Raw genomic sequence first — 23,023 nt, forward strand, 5'->3', positions numbered from 1 at the left:
CACATTACGTTCATGTGATCTCCACTTCCTACAACTCCAAGAATACAGCTATAATAAAACAAAGCACCACCAAGAAAAAAAACAAGCACCACAACAGCTACAGGTATATTTCCCACTATAACCTTTATCACAAATGTAGAGAGCAAGGTGATCACGTGAAAAAATGGCAACAATATTGCATATGTTATATATATATATATATATATATATATATATATATATTATTTATATATATGTAAAGTGCTCAGAATAGACCATGCACACTTTACATTTCATCCTGAAAAATATCTTTTTGAAACAAGCAGCTTTGGGTGTGGATGTGTGTGAACAAGCATACATACATACACCTGAAAGACAAAGCCACATGTCTGTCACTGGCACAACATACGGTGGTGAGTCTGAAATGAAAAACTATTTTGAATGAGTGCAAAAGTTTCCTAAATGTTCTACAAAAGACCATGAGAAAATAGATCATTCAAATCAAATGATGGTGCTTAGAGCCTCACCGACCACTAAGGCCAAATCGATCACTGAAAAAACGCCAAAAAACCCCCCAAAACAAAAAAAAAAACACCTGAAAATTATATAAGGAGGCAGAAGTGTCAAGACATTTAGATTTGCTGTAATGTTGATAGTCTGATCTGGAGAATATTATATACTGATAAATATAATATGTAACAACTCATGAGCATGACAATATTCTGAACCAGTTTTCAAGATCATAAATCACATCCATAGCCCACCCCCAAAAATTAACAGAACAAGGAAAAAAAGGTCAGGAAGAAAAACTGCAGATATTAAATAACTCATCAGGAAACAACAATTGCACACAAGCAACGTGTAAACCTGGTGCCTCAAACGTTAAAAACTACGTTTCCAACAAACAAAAAAGAATGACAGTTCCCACCCACACCTACTCTACCCTTCAGACAAAAATCCATATTATTTTGTGCAATTTAAAGATGCTGAAAAATGTAACAGAAACATAACTGTCAATTTAAAACAAAGTAGAAATAAGGACATATTTGAGCACACACCAGGACACAATGCTCTTGCATCACAAACCAGGCACCCAAATAATCCACACAGACCACAAACCAAACATGCACAGAACAAGGGAAGCAATCAGTTGGTGCATGGGAGGGAGAATGGTGGGGGAGGTGGGAGATGACACACCTGATGGAAAGAAAAAAATCTTCCAACCCCCCCCCACCCCCCCTACCCCCCACTTCACCCCCTCTCAAAACAAAAACAACCCAACAACAAAGGAACACCTGTATAGCACCACCCAACCACAAGAAGGGAAAGATAACCTTAGTTAATTCCAACATGTCTAGGAAGCAAGCACAAAACCAGGTCTGTTGTAAAACATTTGTATGCAGGCAAATGCTAAAACCTCTTCAATACCAAACTCAAATACTGAGAAATTAACTGCTTCGTTCATGTATGAACTTGTCCAAAAAAAAAAAAAAAATCATCACTGGGTGTCCACATAAATGATAACTTGTTTACTTTCAGCTTGTCAAAGATGACATGCAGCGGTCCTTTCTTCATTCTAAATTCTTCATTGATTATGTCAAATCACAAGTTTAGTACAATGCATGTTCTGACCAATTAATGGCTAAAAAGGGCACAATGTCGGGTTCATTTACAATAATTTATGGTCAGTAAAAAAAAAAATTTAAAAAAAAAAGGAAGGAATAAATTAAACAGGTGTCCCTCAGTATTTCTTGCATGCACTTTGATTAGGAAGTCCTATGGCAAAAATAAACAAAAAATAATAAAGAAACAAGCAATCAGTGAACATGTACACCAACCAGCAACACTACAAGACAGATGAAAGGGAATAACAAAAATAAATGATAAAAATAAAAGACGGGCAAACAGAAGATAAACCATGGGCACCTTCATTAGATAAATAATAAAACAAAAAAAATTAACTGCAGGACAGATAGCCGTTTCTGTCTAGTATAAAATCACCAAAGTACTGCATAAAAACACAATTTAGACAAGTTAGAGGAGACATTACAACTGCACTTCTTGGCAGGCTGTGAACCTTTCGGTGTCATCACCAAACCCAACGGAAAAAAACACATCAGAAAAGCCCAAAACTGAAGCTGCCAAATCAAACCAAATCATATATCAGCAGTAACAATGACGACAATAATGAAAAGACAAACCACCCCATTTCTTTGCAACATTTAAAGCTTTAACAATACAAAAGTATGAAAAAATAACCATCCCATTTATTTACAACTACTGTATTAAAGCTTGACCAATACAAATTATGAAAAAAAACCATCTTAAGCACAGCACATCTTTATTACAAGTGCTGAACTCAATCCAACACCGGGGGAAGAAATCAATATAGACATTTTTTTTTGTTGCTTTATAATCTTGTTCATTATATTTCATTAAACATTAACTGCAATGCGTAACTGTGCAAGCATGTATATCAAACTTCAGTCTTGCATAAGTTTATGAATGATAATAAAGACTTATTTTTCATAAAACATAACAACTGCCATGTGTAACTGTGCAAGCATATATATATTAAACTTCAGTCTTGCATAAGTTTGTTAATAATAAAGATTTATTTTTCATTAAACAGTGATAACTGTCATGCATAACTGTGCAAGCATGTATATCACACTTCAGTCTTGCGAAGTTTGTGAATCATAATAAAAACAGTTTGCAAAACATAATAAAGACAGTTTCAAAACATAATAAAGACATTTGTGAATCATAATAGACATTTTGTGAATCTTAATAAGGACTTATTTATTCTGTCCTCAGTGCTGTACACAGTGTGGGATACCTTCCTGTTGGGATGTCAGGGCTGGGTTAGTGTAAATACTATCCCCACTTGGAAAAGACAACTTTCATCAACATTTTTTTTTTTCTCAAGGCCTGACTAAGCACGTTGGGTTACGCTGCTGGTCAGGCATCTGCTTGGAAGATGTGGTGTAGTGTATATGGATTTGTCCGAACGCAGTGACGCCTCCTTGAGCTACTGAAACTGAAACCTCTCCCTGGGGAGAGCAGCCCAAATTTCACACAGATAAATCTACTGTGACAAAAAAAGCAACACCTTCAGCAGGGGTTGCCGGGTTCGCAATGTCTTGGTGCTACCCAGTGTCTGGTGGTATAACTGAGTGGGCAGGCCGGGCTTGTTAGCCATGATATGGCAGCCATTCTAGGACAATTCAACAAACCATGGTAGGTGGTGCTTGTTAGCCATCACAGGCAATCCATCAAGGACAGGTCTGACGTAACACCCACAAAGTGCAAAGGAGTGCTGGGCAGCCTCCACATGTAAAGACCCTAGTCCATGGACATGGTGAGAGCTTCTGGAAGCTGAACCCCTGCCTGGGTTATGGCATCATGCCTCTGGGGAAGGTTTTTGAGCCAGAAGCCAGGACAGGTCAGTTTGGTGTCAAACTCACAGCCCTGTGGTAGTCACAACCATCTCAGTCCACCTGGCCTATGGAGTGGGACTGGTTTGCTTGCACTGATCTTCAATGTAAACCTACATAGCACTGGTGAGAAAAACCAACATCATGCAGGCAAGAAGAAAGTCCTGCAGATTTCCTTGCCCTCTGTGTGCCAGGGAGTGTCACTGAATGGGCCTGCACAGCCACTAGAGCCTGTCACCAAGGACCTCCACAACTATCCTTGATCCCAGAAACTTGCCATCATCACAACATTCTGTTCTGGGGCATGGGTTATTCAACCATTCAAGCCTGTTGTTCACTATACAGTAATTACTCTGTGGATCTTGTTAATAATCCAAGATCAAATGAAAAACTTAAAAAACAAAAACAAACCCAAACCAGATCTATGGTCATCTCCTGTTAATAGTTTGTATTCAGCTGAATTTCTGCTGTAAGTAGTAATTATAGCATACAGGTCATTGTAATGTTATATGCAGCCTCTGTTGATTTCTTTTCATATTACTGGTACTAATCACTTTGTCTTTTCCATATTACTGGTACTAATCACTTTTTTAATTTTCTTTCAATATTACTGGTACTAAACACTTTGTCGATTCATTTCCATATTACTGTTACTTATCACTTTGTCCTCTTCTTTCCATATTACTGGTACTAATCTCTTTGTCATTTTATTTGTCATCAACATTATCACTATCATTATTTCTGTATTCATTGTTGTTTTTAATCAAAGAAATTCAGCCATTTCTAGCGCACAATTTCTAGAGGGCTGGGATGCTACTGATAACAGCACTCCATTAACCCTAAGAAAGATCACTAACATTACTGTAACATCCAAGAAGTTTCCCTGTTAAAACAAATGCAGCACCCAAACACACACTATTTACCAAGGATTCAATGCCAATGGAATGAGAGGTTGCAATAGTCATACACAATTATCACATTACAAACTGGAATGTACAACATATATGCATTAACAGCAGAGCTAAGAGCAAGGACATTCTTGTAAACCAGCCCCTTTCAACACATCGTACAATAGTACAACTGGAGAAAAAAGTCCAGTTATTTAAATCCATTTTTCATAAACTCACTCACCATCACATATGGATTAGCTTTTACCCACCTGATAGTGATATGTAGGATGGTTTCATGTAACACCTGATCCTTTCATAAATATGGAATCTGAAGGCTTTTCTCCACAAGTAGAGGGAGGGGGACTCATTACATCTGAGCGCTCTAAATCATCACACTTGCAACAGGTCATTTGGATCATAAACAATATGCACTGATATGTGTACCCTTCCCAAAGCAATCAGAGCACTGCTGCTGAAGATACGCCAATACACAAAACCACAACAGAAACGTGCTAATATCTCCATTTTCATAACTTTAAAAAGATTTTTACATGTTTTGTGGTAAAACATAACCCACAACACTGGACCAAATCTGGTCATACCAGCATTACAGAGCTTTTCCTTCTTGCACATGTCAAAGAACATTCACACGGGCAAAAAAAAAGCATGTGCACTGCAAAAAAAACTTTTGCTGTATGTATGAGAGCAATCACATGGGCATTTGCACTGCAGATAACTTTTGTTGAACAGAGGAAGGAAACATTCTCATTGATGTGGATTTCATTCAAGATGCAGTCTGTAAACTGTCACTTAAACATGATGATCAATAATCAATGTGACTTCACCATGATCAATAATCAATGTGACTTCACAGTGCTGATCAATAATCAATGTGACTTCACCATGATGATCACCATGATGATCAATAATCAATGTGACTTCACCCTGATGATCAATTATCAATGTGACTTCACCATGATGATCAATAATCAATATGACTTCACCATGATCAATAATCAATGTGACTTCACAGTGCTGATCAATAATCACTGACTTCACCATGATGATCAATAATCAATGTGATTTCACAGTGCTGATCAATAATCAATGTGACTTCACAGTGCTGATCAATAATCAATGTGACTTCACCATGATGATCAATAATCAATGTGATTTCACAGTGCTGATCAATAATCAATATGACTTCACCATGATGATCAATAATCAATGTGACTTCACAGTGCTGATCAATAATCAATGTGACTTCACCATGATGATCAATAATCAATGTGACTTCACCATGATGATCAATAATCAATGTGACTTCACAGTGCTGATCAGTAATGTGACTTCACAATGATGATCAATAATGTGACTTCACAATGATGATCAATAATGTGACTTCACAGTGCTGATCAATAATTAATGTGACTTCACCATGATCAATAATCAATGTGACTTCACAGTGCTGATCAATAATCAACGTGACTTCACCATGCTGATCAATAATCAATGTGACTTCAGTGTTGATCAATTATCAAGGCAAGTGTTCATTCAGGTTTTTTTTAAAACAAAACAAAAAAACCTCAAATTAAAAATTTTAAAAAACCAACCTAAAAAATCCCAAAGCTTTACTATTGCTTCAAGAACACGATGAAAGCACAGTATTTTGTGTGGCAGCTCGTGCCTATTGCTTCAGGAACAATGAAAGCACGATATTTTGCGTGAAGGTTCATCCCCTTGAATGATTCCTCTGCAGCAGGGGCAATAAACGTGGTTTCTGTCACAAACACCCATTGGGGATATTACTGATAAATAATAGTGACCAAAAAATCTGAAATATTACTGATTAAAATAGTGACCAAAGATGAGAAATATTACTGATAAATAATAGTGACCAAAAGTTCTGAAATATTACAGATAAAAAATGGTGACCAAAAAATCAAATATTACAAACAAAATATTTAGTTACCAAAAAAATCACAAATATTACTGATACAAAATAGTAACCAAAAATCATAAATATTACCGATATAAAATAGTGACCAAAAATCAACTCATGATAAATGATAATGGAACTTTTAACAAAAGCACTTTAAAGTCTGGTATACACACCTTTTCAAACATATGAATACATGGTAAATATATTTAGCAGCATGTATAATTCCTGTGGATCAAAAATACACTTTTTAAAGAAAACAGACATGTGACAAATGTACACAACACTGAGTGTGTAGAAACTCTCTCTCTCTCTCTCTCTCTCTCTCTCTATATATATATATATATATATATATATATATATATATATATATATATATGTGTGTGTGTATATATATATATATATATATATATATATATATATATATATATAAAAACACTGCCTGCTTTTGCATTACAAAGAGACAAAAGCCAACAAAGTATTACAAACACACAGCGAAAGACTTAGATACATAATTCACTGATCACTGCATGAAAACAACGCATGCTATTTTGTATATGAAGAAAAAAACAGACCAATAAATGGGATAATAAAATCACAGAGAATATAAAAACCTGACACAGTGCAACACTTCTCATATTAATTAGTGATCACAGCGAGAAAGAAAATTCTGTAACATGCTGAAAAACATTGACTTGAACCATGGAACAGAAAAATAAATACACACCATTAATATCAAGACATACTGATCAAAGGAAATAAGCGGTAAATGACAACTCAGACACATCAGCCAGACGTCAGTCAGTGTCTGGAATCAGAGTGCCAAACGGGTAGTCCCACAGCTTGCTGGAGATCCCAAACCCTGCAAACAACACACAACAAAGTGATTAACACATGGCAACAACAGCCAAATGGTTAAGCACATGGCAACAACAGCCAAATGGTTAAGCATATGGCAACAACAGCCAAATGGTTAAGCATATGGCAACAACAGCCAAATGGTTAAGCACATGGCAACAACAGCCAAATGGTTAAGCATATGGCAACAACAGCCAAATGGTTAAGCACATGGCTACAACAGCCAAATGGTTAAGCACATGGCAACAACAGCCAAATGGTTAAGCACATGGCAACAACAGCCAAATGGTTAAGCACATGGCAACAACAGCCAAATGGTTAAGCACATGGCAACAACAGCCAAATGGTTAAGCACATGGCAACAACAGCCAAATGGTTAAGCACATGGCTACAACAGCCAAATGGTTAAGCACATGGCTACAACAGCCAAATGGTTAAGCACATGGCTACAACAGCCAAATGGTTAAGCATATGGCAACAACAGCCAAATGGTTAAGCATATGGCAACAACAGCCAAATGGTTAAGCACATGGCTACAACAGCCAAATGGTTAAGCACATGGCTACAACAGCCAAATGGTTAAGCACATGGCAACAACAGCCAAATGGTTAAGCACATGGCTACAACAGCCAAATGGTTAAGCACATGGCAACAACAGCCAAATGGTTAAGCACATGGCAACAACAGCCAAATGGTTAAGCACATGGCAACAACAGCCAAATGGTTAAGCACATGGCAACAACAGCCAAATGGTTAAGCATATGGCAACAACAGCCAAATGGTTAAGCACATGGCTACAACAGCCAAATGGTTAAGCACATGGCTACAACAGCCAAATGGTTAAGCACATGGCAACAACAGCCAAATGGTTAAGCATATGGCAACAACAGCCAAATGGTTAAGCACATGGCTACAACAGCCAAATGGTTAAGCACATGGCTACAACAGCCAAATGGTTAAAGCGTTTGACTTTAAATCTGAAGATCCTGGGTAGAAACAGAACAAAATGATTAAGCACATGGGTACAAGAGCATCTCGGCACAGAGGTAATGCCGTTCAGTAGTGCAGTATCACCAACACAGAGGTAATGCCGTTCAGCAGTGCAGTATTACCAACACAGAGGTAATGCCGTTCAGTAGTGCAGTATCACCAACACAGAGGTAATGCCGTTCAGCAGTGCAGTATTACCAACACAGAGGTAATGCCGTTCAGCAGTGCAGTATCACCAACACAGAGGTAATGCCGTTCAGCAGTGCAGTATCACCAACAGAGGTAATGCCGTTCAGCAGTGCAGTATCACCAACACAGAGGTAATGGCGTTCAGCAGTGCACAGAGATGCCAGCCCCTGTCAAGTGTTTGTAGGGTATAGGATCAATCAGGAAATCTGGTAGGAACATTTTGAATTTTGAAGGAACACTCGGACTCCGAGCCACATCAGCAAACGAACATTTCATCTAGAAGGCATACATCACTTGCATGTACCTGCAACACAGTGTAACTGCTACGACTAAGCTGATTGGTCCACTCAATGCTGTTTCAATGTAAACACGCATGCAATTAGGTGAAGCATCACCAAGTGAGACCAAGGTTAGAAGTGACTACCCTGGCCTCATGATCGATAGGTCTAAAGTGTCTGTGTAATATTATGACAGGAAAGTACGCTATCTAGTCAAAAATGAACTCCATGGAACAATTTTGACATTGACCTAACAATGGAAGAAACTGCAAACAAGCATAACAAAATACGGTGAAACTATAACAGTTGGCGTCTCTTGGTGCAGAATCACCGGCACAGAGTTTATGCTCAGGAGATGGGACAGCTGCAAACAACAGAACAAAAACCAGCAAAGCCTACCCAGCTGTTGGTGCTGAAAGTGATGCTTGACGTGGTACCGTTTCAGGCGGGCGAAGTAAGGGGAGGTGGGGGAACCATGGTGGATGTAATAGTGGGTGAGGTCATAGGCCATGTAGCCCATCACTGTGCCTGCAAACAGAGCCTCGGCCACAGCCCTCGGGACAAAGATGCTGTACACGCAGAAGATCACCCCGCCCAGGACAGAGGCCGGCACCGGGGGAAACACCAGCCGTGAACTGTCCATGGGAGCCTGGGAGACGACATCAAGAGGCTTCTTTAACTAACTATATTATTGCTGTGTAGGTATATAGTTTGTCCTTATACATTTCAACAAGGTTATTGCTGTGTAAATACGAGTATAAAGTATGTCCATATACATTTCAACCACGTTATTGCTGTGAAAGTATATAGTACGTTATAATACATTTCAACCAAGTTAATGCCGTAAGTATAATATTGTAAGTCCTTATACATTTCAACCAAGTTAATGCTGTGAAAGTATGTAGTAAGTCTTTATACATTTCAACCAAGTTAAATCTATGAAAGTGTATTGTATGTCCTTATACATTTCAACCAAGTTATTGCTGTGCAAGTATAAAGTATGTCCATATACATTTCAACAAGGTTATTTCTGTGTAAGTATAAAGTATGTCATACATTTCAACAAAGTTATTTCTGTGTAAGTATAAAGTATGTCATTATACATTTCAACAAAGTTATTTCTGTGTAAGTATAAAGTATGTCATACATTTCAACAAAGTTATTTCTGTGTAAGTATAAAGTATGTCCATACATTATGTTCACCTTGTGATGTCCATGAGGTTTATGTTCACCTTGTGGCAATGTCCGTGAGGTCTATATTCAGTCAGTGAGGTTTATGTTCAGTGATTTCAGTGGTTTATGTTCACCTTGTGGCAATGTCCGTGAGGCCTATATTCAGTCAGTGAGGTTTATGTTCAGTGATTTCAGTGGTTTATGTTCACCTTGTGGCAATGTCCGTGAGGTCTATATTCAGTCAGTGAGGTTTATGTTCAGTGATTTCAGTGGTTTATGTTCACCTTGTGGCAATGTCCGTGAGGTCTATATTCAGTCAGTGAGGTTTATGTTCAGTGATTTCAGTGGTTTATGTTCACCTTGTGGCAATGTCCGTGAGGTCTATATTCAGTCAGTGAGGTTTATGTTCAGTGATTTCAGTGGTTTATGTTCACCTTGTGGCAATGTCCGTGAGGCCTATATTCAGTCAGTGAGGTTTATGTTCAGTGATTTCAGTGGTTTATGTTCACCTTGTGGCAATGTCCGTGAGGTCTATATTCAGTCAGTGAGGTTTATGTTCAGTGATTTCAGTGGTTTATGTTCACCTTGTGGCAATGTCCGTGAGGTCTATATTCAGTCAGTGAGGTTTATGTTCAGTGATTTCAGTGATTTATGTTCACCTTGTGGTGATGTTCATGAAGTTTATCTTCACCTTATGGTGATGTCATGATGTTTATGTTCAGTGATGTCTGTGAGGTTTATGTTCACCTTGGGGGTGATGTAGTGAGTTTATGTTCAATGGTATCAGTGGGGTTTATGTTCACTTTGTGATGATGTCAGTGAGGTTTATGTTCAGTGGTGTCAGTGGGGTTTATGTTCACTTTGTGATGTCAGTGAGGTTTATGCTCAGTGGTGTCAGTGGGGTTTATGTTCACTTTGTGATGATGTCAGTGAGGTTTATGTTCAGTGGTGTCAGTGGGGTTTATGTTCACTTTGTGATGTCAGTGAGGTTTATGCTCAGTGGTGTCAGTGGGGTTTATGTTCACTTTGTGGTGATGTCAGTGAGGTTTATGTTCAGTGGTGTCAATGAGGTTTATATTCACCTTGTGGTAATGTCAGAGAGCTTTATGTTCAGTGACGTCAGTGAGGTTTATGTTCATGGTGGTGTCAGTGGGGTTTATGTTCGCCTTGTGGTGATATCAGTGAGGTTTATGTTAGTGACATTTATGTTCAGTGATGTCAGTCGGGTTTATGTTCACCTTGCAGTGAAGTCAGTGAGTTGTTTGTTCAGTGATGTTAGTGAGGTTTATGTTCAGTGATGTCAGTGAGGTTTATGTTCAGTAACGTCAGTGAGGTTTATGTTCTTGTGATATCGGTGAGGTTTATGTTCACCTTGTGGTGATGCCAATGAGGTTCATGGTCAGTGATGTCCGTGAGGTTTATGTTCACCTTGGGGTTATGTCAGTGAGGTTGAGGTTCATGGTGATGTCAGTGAGGTTTATGTTCAGTGATGTCTGATGTTTATGTTCGGCTTGTGGTGATGTCATTGAGGTTTATGTTCACATTGTAGTAATGTCAGCGAGGTTTATGTTCAGTTATGTCCGTGAGGTTTATGTTCACCTTGTGATGTCAGGTTTATGTTCAGTTATGTCCGTGAGGTTTATGCTCACCTTGTGGTGATGTCAGGTTTATGTTCAGTTATGTCCGTGAGGTTTATGTTCACCTTGTGATGATGTCAGGTTTATGTTCAGTTATGTCCGTGAGGCTTATGTTCACCTTGTGATGATGTCCATGGAGGAGGAAGTGCAGCAGAAGAAAAAAGGTGGAGGAGGAGGGGGGTGTCATGTGGAACAGCCAGCGGTGGAAGGCGTACTCACAGAAAGTCCACAGCACCACGCCAACCACCACCAGGATGGGTAGCCACCCTGCTGTCACCCTGAGATCTGCCCACATCACATCACATCACATCACACCACATGGTTATCATGCCACCCTGCTGTCACCCTGAGATCTGCCCACATCACATCACATCACATGGTTATCATACCACCCTGCTGTCACCCTGAGATCTGCCCACATCACATCACATCACACCACATCACATCACATCACACCACATGGTTATCATATCACCCTGCTGTCACCCTGAGATCTGCCCACATCACATCACACCACATCACATCACATCACACCACATGGTTATCATATCACCCTGCTGTCACCCTGAGATCTGCCCACATCACATCACATCACATCACACCACATCACATCACATCACACCACATGGTTATCATATCACCCTGCTGTCACCCTGAGATCTGCCCACATCACATCACATCACATGGTTATCATACCACCCTGCTGTCACCCTGAGATCTGCCCACATCACATCACATCACATCACATCACACCACATGGTTATCATACCACCCTGCTGTCACCCTGAGATCTGCCCACATCACATCACATCACATCACACCACATGGTTATCATGCCACCCTGCTGTCACCCTGAGATCTGCCCACATCACATCACATCACATCACATCACATGGTTATCATACCACCCTGCTGTCACTCACCTCTACCCACATCACATCACACCACATGGTTATCATCATCATACCATCCTGCTGTCACTCACATCTACACAACAGTTCATACCAACAGCCACTATCGATTTATTCAATAATCAGGGTAAATATTGATAACTGAGAAACTGAAATACACATTAACTCATTCTGGACAAAAGGCCCCGATTAGGGCCTTAGATAGTTTTGAATTTTTGGAGTGGCACCTAATTTCCATAATGACGTTATCAGCTAAGATCATCTTACATAATAACTGACCTTTCCACTCTCCACTGCGACCAGTAAATGCAGTGTGTGCTGCTGTGCTTGCGAGCAGATTTGGAAAAAATCTCCACCCTTTACTCACCAGGTGCTGTTACTGGGATTCCAACCTGGGACCCTCAGACTGAAAGTCCAATGCTTTAACCACTCGGCTATTGCCTTCCTATTCCCTGACCATCCTGCCTGTTACTGTCCCCTACCCACACCCCCTCCTCCTCACCTGCCCAAAGCAGGTTCCACAGCACAGATTGTCCCCCACTCTCCCACATCCACACCCCCCCCCCTCCTCACCTGTCCCCAGCAGGTTCCAGATCACAGGTTGCTCCCCACACCCCTCCCACAGCACAGATTGCACCCCATCCCCCTCCACCCTCTCCCCCTGCCCCCCTCCACACCTGCTTCCAGCAGGTTACAAAGCACAGGTTGCCCCCCATCCCTTCCCACACACCCCTCCTCACCTGCCACAATCAGGTTCCAGAACACAGGCTGTCCCTCAGCACTGAGTGTTGCCCAGGATGCCCACAGCAGCCCCAGAGCCACAGGGATCCAGTAGAGTGGCACCAGGTACCATGGAGCCTTCGACAGCCACTCCAGCATGTCGGACTGGAACAGTCGGAGGTTCAAGTCCACTGGCTGGTGCACCCAGTGGATGTAGTTCTCCCCCAGCCCTGGGATCTGGGACAGCATGGGTCGGCTCCAGTCCACCAGACTGTCTTCCTGAATCAACACACAGAAATTGTGATGACAATGTTCATGTCTTCCTGCATCAACACAGAAATTGCGATGACAATGTTAATGTCTTCCTGCATCAACACAGAAATTGTGATGACAATGTTCATGTCTTCCTGCATCAACACAGAAACTGATGACAATGTTCATGTCTTCCTGCATCAACACAGAAATCATGTCAATGTTCATGTCTTCCCGCACCAACACAGAAATCGTGATGACAATGTTCATGTCTTCCTGCATCAACACAGAAATCATGTTCATATCTTCCTGCATCAACACAAAAATCATGTTCATGTCTTCCTGCATCAACACAGAGAAATCATGGTAACAATTTTCATGTCTTCCTACATCAACACACAAATCATGTTCATGTCTTCCAGTATCAACACACAAATCATGTTCATGTCTTCCAGTATCAACACACAGAAATAATAATAATAACAATGTTCATGTCTTCCTGCATCAACACAGAAATAATGTTCATGTCTTCCTGAATCAATACACAGAGATCATGATGACAATGTTTATGTCTTCCTGCATCAACACAGAAATCATGTTCATGTCTTCCTGCATCAACACACAGAAATCCTGTCAACATTCATGTCTTCCTGCATCAACACACAGAAATCATGTCAACATTCATGTCTTCCTGCATCAACACACAGAAATCATGTCAACATTCATGTTTTCCTGCATCAACACACAGAAATCCTGTCAATATTATATGTCTTCCTGCATCAACACACAGAAATCCTGTCAATATTATGTCTTCCTGCGTCAACACACAGAAATCATGGTGACAATGTTCATGTCTTCTTGCATCAACACAGAAATCATGGTGACAATGTTCATGTCTTCCTGCATCAACACAGAAATCATGATACCAACAATGTTTATGTCTTCCTGCATCAACACAGAAATCATGATACCAACAATGTTTATGTCTTCTTGCATCAACACAGAAATCATGGTGACAATGTTCATGTCTTCTTGCATCAACACAGAAATCATGATACCAAAAATGTTTATGTCTTCCTGCATCAACACAGAAATCATGATACCAACAATGTTTCTGTCTTCCTGCATCAACACAGAAATCCTGTCAATGTTCATGTCTTCCTGCATCAACAAACAGAAATCCTGCCAACGTTCATGTCTTCCTGCATCAACACACAGAAATCCTGTCAACATTCATGTCTTCCTGCATCAACACACAAATCCTGTCAATGTTCATGTCTTCCTGCATCAATACACAGAAATCATGGTGACAATGTTCATGTCTTCCTGCATCAACACAGAAATTACGATACCAACAACGTTCATGTCTTCCTGCATCAATGCAAAGAAATCATGTGTATGTGTGGCCATATTGCTACATGACAGATCAACCCATATACTGTAGTTCTGACCACATTGCTACATGACAGATCAACCATTATCATACTGTAGTTGTGGCCACATTGCTACATGACAGGTCAACCCATATCATACTGTTGCTGTGGCCACATTGCTACATGACTGGTCAACCAATATACTGTAGTTGTGGCCATATTGCTACATGACAGGTCAGCCAATATACTGTAGTTGTGGCCACACTGCTACATGACAGGTCAACCCATATACTGTAGTTGTGGCCACACTGCTACATGACAGATCAACCCATATCATACTGTAGTTGTGGCCATATTGCTACATGACAGGTCAACCCATATCATACTGTAGTTGTGGCCACATTGCTACATGACTGGTCAACCAATATACTGTAGTTGTGGCCATATTGCTACATGACTGGTCAACCAATATACTGTAGTTGTGGCCATATTCCTACATGACAGGTCAACCCATATCATACTGTAGTTGTGGCCACATTGCTACATGACAGGTCAACCCGTATCATACTGTAGCTGTGGCCACATTGCTACATGACAGGTCAACCCATATACTGTAGTTGTGGCCACACTGCTACATGACAGGTCAACCCATATCATACTGCAGTTGTGGCCACAATGCTACATGACAGGTCAACCAGTATCATACTGCAGTTGTGGCCATATTGCTACATGACTGGTCAACCAATATCATACTGTAGTTGTGGCCACATTGCTACATGACAGGTCAACCCATAACTTACTGTAGTTGTGGCCACATTGCTACATGACAGGTCAACCAGTATCATACTGTAGTTCTGGCCATATTGCTACATGATTGGTCAACCAATATCATACTGTAGTTGTGGCCACATTGCTACATGACAGGCCAACCCATATACTGTAGTTGTGGCCACATTGCTACATGACAGGTCAACCAGTATCATACTGTAGTTGTGGCCATATTGCTACATGACTGGTCAACCAACATCATACTGTAGTTGTGGCCACATTGCTACATGACAGGTCAACCAGTATCATACTGTAGTTGTGGCCATATTGCTACATGACTGGTCAACCAACATCATACTGTAGTTGTGGCCACATTGCTACATGACAGGTCTGCCAGTATCATACTGTAGTTGTGGCCATATTGCTACATGACTGGTCAACCAATATCATACTGTACTTGTGGCCACATTGCTGCATGACAGGTCAACCCTATCCTACTGTTGTTGTGGCCACATTGCTACATGACAGGTCAACCAATACCATACTGCAGTTGTGGCCACATTGCTACATGACAGGTCAACCAGTATCATACTGTAGTTGTGGCCACATTGCTACATGACAGGTCAACCCATATAATACTGTAGTTGTGGCCACATTGCTACATGACAGATCAACCCATATCATACTGTAGTTGTGGCCATATTGCTACATGACTGGTCAACCAGTATCATACTGTAGTTGTGGCCATATTGCTACATGACAGGTCAACCCATATACTGTAGATGTGGCCATATTGCTACATGACAGGTCAGCCAATATCATACTGTAGTTGTGGCCATATTGCTACATGACAGATCAACCCATATCATACTGTAGTTGTGGCCATATTGCTACATGACAGATCAACCCATCATACTGTTGTTGTGGCCATACTGCTACATGACAGGTCAACCCATATCATACTGTAGTTGTGGCCATATTGCTACATGACAGGTCAGCCAATATCATACTGTAGTTGTGGCCATATTGCTACATGACTGGTCAACCAGTATCATACTGTAGTTGTGGCCATATTGCTACATGACAGGTCAACCCATATACTGTAGTTGTGGCCACATTGCTACAAGACTGGTCAACCAATATCATACTGTAATTGTGGCCACATTGCTACATGGCAGATCAACCCATCATACTGTTGTTGTGGCCATATTGCTACATGACAGGTCAGCCAATATGATACTGTAGTTGTGGCCATATTGCTACATGACAGGTCAGCCAATATACTGTAGTTGTGGCCAAATTGCTACATGACAGGTCAACCCATATCATACTGTAGTTGTGGCCACACTGCTACATGACAGGTCAACCCATATACTGTAGTTGTGGCCACATTGCTACATGACAGGTCAACCCATATCATACTGTAGTTGTGGCCATATTGCTACATGACAGATCAACCAATATCATACTGTAGTTGTGGCCATATTGCTAAATGACAGATCAACCCATATCATACTGTAGTTGTGGCCATATTGCTACATGACAGGTCAACCAATATCATACTGTAGTTGTGGCCATATTGCTAAATGACAGATCAACCCATATCATACTGTAGTTGTGGCCATATTGCTACATGACAGGTCAACCCATATACTGTAGTTGTGGCCACATTGCTACATGACAGATCAACCCATATCATACTGTAGTTGTGGCCAAATTGCTACATGACAGATCAACCCATATCATACTGTAGTTGTGGCCAAATTGCTACATGACAGATCAACCCATATCATACTGTAGTTGTGGCCAAATTGCTACACGACTGATCAACCCATATCATACTATAGTTGTGGCCACACTGCTACATGACAGGTGAACCCATCATACTGTAGTTGTGGCCATATTGCTACATGACAGGTCAACCCATGACCAGATTTTGCCTCAGCCAGACACAAAAATAGCATCAGAACTGTTGTCACACCCAGAAGACTGTATTGCAATCATGAATAAACATGAACATCATCCTGATATACTGTAAGGTGTTATCCATGGCTTACAGCATTGGGCAACTGCCAACCCTGAGTGCAAAGTGAACAATCAGACGACATCCTTTGCGTCCTAGGTTATATTGAAGCAAATCACTGGCTGTTCATAATGACCCAGGTTACACCGCAGACGCTGACAGTTGTGAGTTTAACACAGAAGTGACAGGCGATGCAAACTGTTGCACAATGTGTGCATCTCATCAAGTCTGGCAATGAAGCTTCATGAAGAACATAGCAGCATCCAAGAGGAAGGGAATGGAGGGGGGTGGATGGAGACAAGGAGGCAGAGGGGGGTTAGGAACTTAGATCATAGCTCACAGTTTGTACCAAAATGTGTGCAGTCTTGATAGCTTTGATTGTTATCTTAGTTCAGTGACAGAGCGAAAGAGGATCGAGGGAGAGAGAGGCAGGCAGGGGACAGGGGGGCAGTCAGTAAGGGAGATACAGGGAGATAGAAGCACACACTCTGAACTTTCACCTGAAGCGTACATGAACCAGTGATGAATATCTCTCACACACACACACACACGCGCGCGCGCACGCACGCGCATCCACACACACACCTGTCTATAGACAGTGATGCCATTTATTTCCTTATATCTTGTCCTTACGGCTTTTTATTTCATTATTCATTTGTTTATTATTGTTTTTTTATAGGTCTGTTTCCCACTGGTAAATACTGCAGTTTAATTTTTTTGGTTTCCTCTGACAGCCATTAAGTCGCAAGGCTTTCTTTTTAAAAAAAAATGACAACAGACACGCTATCTCTGTGATTTCAAATCCATGCCCTGCTTTGTGGGCACAGGGTGGAGATTTTCCCACTATCCTTGCTCAACACATACAGCAGATACACCTGCCAGCATGAAGACTCCCTGTCGTGCCTACATACATGCACGAGTAACACATGTTACAAAAACAATGGCAACAACCATCCCTGTCAGTGGTCAGCAAGTCACTGAATCGGGAATATTCCCAGCAATTATAAAAATATAGCAAAACTCTACACAGCCATGCAAAACAACAGTAACAACGAGACTCATAAATAGTCATACACATAAATCCCACTGACAAAAATGAGTGAACAGGAACCATGACAGACCACGTGTTCCTATCAGTGTCACATCTTATGTGCCACTATTTTAAACCGCTGAGTTTCTTTTCATTGAAAGTATGTGCTGCTTTCATGCTGTCAATGAAGCAGCTGGGAGGCTTTGACGATCATCCGTGCGAAACTTGCTCACAGGCACACAGCCAACATGCACAACACGCTGTAGGTGTAGGGACACACACACATTGTCACACACACACACACACACACACACACACACACACACACACACACATTGTGTCACACACACACACACACACACACACACATTGTGTCACACACACACACACACACACACACACACATTGTCTCTCACACACACACACACACACACACACACACACACACACACATTGTGTCACACACACACACACACACACACACACACACACACACACACATCCAACAGCCTCTTTACGGCCATGGGGACAGTGAATTCATACCCACAGTGTCTAGGGCTCTGCATAGGAGGCCGGGACCCAGTCCTCTCCTTCCACCATTCTAACTCTCCACAGTCCAATTCAGGTACCATTCACACCTGGTGGAGTGAGGCAAATGGGAGTGAAGAAATTTTCCCATGGACACACCATCATGCACAAAGTGAAACAGGGCCACGAACCACCATCAACCCTCAAACAACGAAACCTTCACAATACCCACCCCCCAGCACTGAACAACAAAACCTTCACAACACCCAGCCCCCAGCACTGAACAAGTAAACCTTCACAACACCAAGACCCCAGCAATGAACAAGTAAACCTTCACAATACCCAGCCCCCAGCACTGAACAAGTAAACCTTCACAATACCCAGCCCCCAGCACTGAACAACTTAACCTTCACAACACCAAGACCCCAGCACTGAACAACGAAACCTTCACAACACCCAGCCCCCAGCACTGAACAACTAAACCTTCACAACACCAAGACCCCAGCACTGAACAACTAAACCTTCACAACAACCAGCCCCCAGCACTGAACAACTAAACCTTCACAACACCAAGACCCCAGCACTGAACAACTAAACCTTCACAACAACCAGCCCCCAGCACTGAACAACTAAACCTTCACAACACCAAGACCCCAGCACTGAACAACTAAACCTTCACAACAACCAGCCCCCAGCACTGAACAACTAAACCTTCACAACACCAAGACCCCAGCACTGAACAACAAAACCTTCACAACACCAAGACCCCATCACTGAACAACTAAACCTTCACAACACCAAGACCCCAGCACTGAACAACTAAACCTTCACAACACCCAGCCCCCAGCACTGAACAACTAAACCTTCACAACACCAAGACCCCAGCACAAAGACCCCAGCACTGAACAACGAAACCTTCACAACACCAAGACCCCAGCACTGAACAACGAAACCTTCACAATACCCAGCCCCCAGCACTGAACAACGAAACATTCATGACACAAACCCCCCAGCACTGAACAACTAAACCTTCACAACACCCAGCCCCCAGCACTGAACAACTAAACCTTCACAACACCCAGCCCCCAGCACTGAACAACTAAACCTTCACAACACACAGACTGAACAAGGAAAACATTCATAACAGAAACCTCCCATCTCTAACCGACATGACCTGAAGGGTCCAAGCCAACGAATCCTAAACCGAACTCTACTGTATCCGAGGGAGAAATCAAATGAAGTACCATGTGCTGAGAGTTGGGAGGGAAAAGATGACAACTGTAGGAAGAAGGCAATGGAAAAAGCGACCAAGGAATTTAGAAGGAAATAAAAGGGAATGACAATTTTGGAGACAGTGTTGACGAGAAGGAAAGTAATGAAGGACGAGAAAAGAGCAGGATAAAGCAAAAGAAAAGAGGAACGAGAAAGCGACAATGAAGATAGGAAAGACGGAATGGTAGAAAGAACGAACAAAAGGGGGTGGGGGGCGGGTGGGGGGAAGGGGTGTGGAAGGAAATAAGAGAGAAAGAGGGAAATTTTGTTAGGGCACGCACTGAGGCACTGACACAGACATAGACAGCGAAAGAGTGAGACAGAGAGAGACAGAGACTGACAATAGACAAACACAAACCTGAGCACTGTAGTACGGTGCGTTGCTGTAATCACTGTCTGTCGACGTTTCCTGAAACACCACACACGGTCCACATCTAGTCAATGAGCCGCAACATTATATTATATATCAAATTATATCATACTAATGGCAACCGAGAACCGTCAGAGTTTGAGTATTATGTTGTCAATGCCATCTGACGAATGTTTTGAAAATCGTGTGTGTGTGTGTGTGTGTGTGTGTGTGTGTGTGTGTGTGTGTGTTTTCGGAAAAGCTAACATCAAACTATAGGAAATGTCCTATTGGACCGCACATAAAACCTGTAAAAGCAGATAACATCTTGAAATTGACAAAAATACATTCAAGTGATCTTTCCGAAAAGTTTGGTAAAAACTAGTTTAAACTGTGACATTCAAATACTACGTGTTTGCTGGAGATAGGTCAGTTTTCCACTACTGCATTTAACATCTTTTCTGAACTGGTAACAAAAGCGTTCAGCTTTATCCTGTTCGGCAATGCATGAATCTGCCTTGATCTAATTACTGTACTTAGCTGTCACAGCCAATAAGGGGTTGCCCATGAACCCCCGCACCTTCCCAGACTAACACACACCCTGACAACACAAAACACAGAGACATAGAAAGTTCAGCTCAGTTCTTTACCTACTGTTGCGCTTTGAAAACACTGGTCCAGACACACAAATTCAATACACTTAACTATAGCACCACTCTCCTTCAGTTTTATGACAATATAATCATCAAGGTGTGCTTAAGCAACTGCGGTACCAGTTCTATGCAACGTCATTTCACTTGAACCAAAGTCAAACCCATCCGTGGACGACCAGTGTTAATGAACCCACTCGAGGCCTGAAGTCATGCCTGCTGCAGTGTGGAGGTTGGGAAAGGGGGTGGGGCGTGAGGGAACTTGGGGTAAACAGGGCATAAGGGGAACGAAGACCAGTGCAGAGGCGAATCCTGGAGTTCCGTCGGGGTGGCTGACAGGGGAAACCCACAGGAAAAAATCACAGGGAAAAATCTGTAACAGACTCCCATGTTTCCGAAGACTATGCTCTTTTACAAAAGACTAACTGCCCCCCTCCCTTTCCTTAAGCAATACACATTACACTAAGTAGGTGAATAAGTGGATATCAATGCAGTCGTTTTCACACAAAAACTACCAATGCCAAATGTACATGCACTGTTATGGTTTCTCCGATAAAGAGTTACGCCACACACAAACTGAAAGAGTCATTACAAGTAACCCTAAATGACAGTCAGTATTTATCTTACTGGTTTCTCCAGAAACAAAACCCAAATAGGCAATATTACAATATCCGTATTACGATACAAAAATGTTTTGTTTTCGGAAATGTAGACAGTTTTCATTATTAAGAGAATAAGTTTGAAACAATAACTTGAGCTGAATACATGTCAAAATACACACTTAACACAACCTTATTAATTCCCCCCAAAATATCTAGAAATAAAAGACTACTGGATTTAAAAGATTTCCGTTAAAACAATCCCGAAATGCAAACAAATGTCACAAGTTACAACACTAACACCACGAGGACAAACTATACAACTCCCGCCTCACCTGTCACCAGGAATTAGGCACACCACTGGCCCAGGGGAAAACAAAGACTCAAAGGAAGAAGGGGATCACCCAGGAATCGAACCCCACAACACCTGTCAAGAGGGCACCCAACAGCTCGCTTGCTGGCACGGCGACCCGTCTCCAACCAATGCTCGGCTCCATAAGCAAAGCAAAACTCTTCGTTCTAAACGATGTTACTTCCGAACTCACACAGGAGTTCAGAACGAGAAGGAATAAGATATACATCACAAGAACTGCACGTGCATCAGTTCTGCATTGAACTGAGCAAACCAAAAAAACTTTGAAGCAAAAGGAGGAGAGAGAAGAAGGGAGAAAGGGGAGTGGAAAGGGAGAAGAGGGGAAGGGAGACGAACACACGAGCACGCGCACAAATGAATGTCACGAGCCGTGACATTAGCTGATTGATGGATAACTCCAGTTTATAAACATGCATGATTTCTATCATCACTTAAAACTCGCCTTTTTGTTGGTATATTTCCCTGACTTTGCTCAACGATGCTTGCTCTGGTAATGGGTAGCCCTATTGTACAGATAAGTGTACATGCACGCGCGCGTTATGTGATGTGTGAACATGCATATGAGTGAGTGTGCACGAGCATCCATACTGATACGCATACGCGCAACCGGATTCAAGTCACTTTATGTAGTCCGTATAAGAACAATCACGCACGCACGCACGCACGTACGCACGCGCGCGCGCGCACACACACACACACACACACAGAGTTGTGTCCGCACGGCCGACTTGCAACGCCTGGGTGGAGATGATGGTGTAGAGTCCCAACTTGATCCAGCAGTTCCCCTTCTCACAGTGCACCGGTC

General features: G+C 41.7%; 1 protein-coding gene across 1 annotated transcript in view; it reads right to left on the bottom strand.

Moving 5' to 3' along the window:
• Positions 1-6,686: 6,686 nt before the first annotated feature.
• LOC143300462 (fatty acid 2-hydroxylase-like) overlaps positions 6,687-23,023 on the bottom strand; it is a 55,431-nt gene continuing 39,094 nt past the window's right edge. The window contains exons 2-6 of the mRNA XM_076614159.1: positions 20,606-20,656; positions 13,022-13,280; positions 11,489-11,655; positions 8,960-9,209; positions 6,687-7,107 (exon numbers count right to left, since the gene is read on the bottom strand). Of these exons, the coding sequence (XP_076470274.1) occupies positions 7,043-7,107; positions 8,960-9,209; positions 11,489-11,655; positions 13,022-13,280; positions 20,606-20,656 (792 nt within the window). The 3' untranslated portion in view covers positions 6,687-7,042. The remainder of the gene's footprint in view (positions 7,108-8,959; positions 9,210-11,488; positions 11,656-13,021; positions 13,281-20,605; positions 20,657-23,023) is intronic.

This window comes from Babylonia areolata, chromosome 26 (genome assembly GCF_041734735.1).
Source record: "Babylonia areolata isolate BAREFJ2019XMU chromosome 26, ASM4173473v1, whole genome shotgun sequence".
In the NCBI taxonomy this organism is placed as follows: domain Eukaryota; kingdom Metazoa; phylum Mollusca; class Gastropoda; order Neogastropoda; family Buccinidae; genus Babylonia; species Babylonia areolata.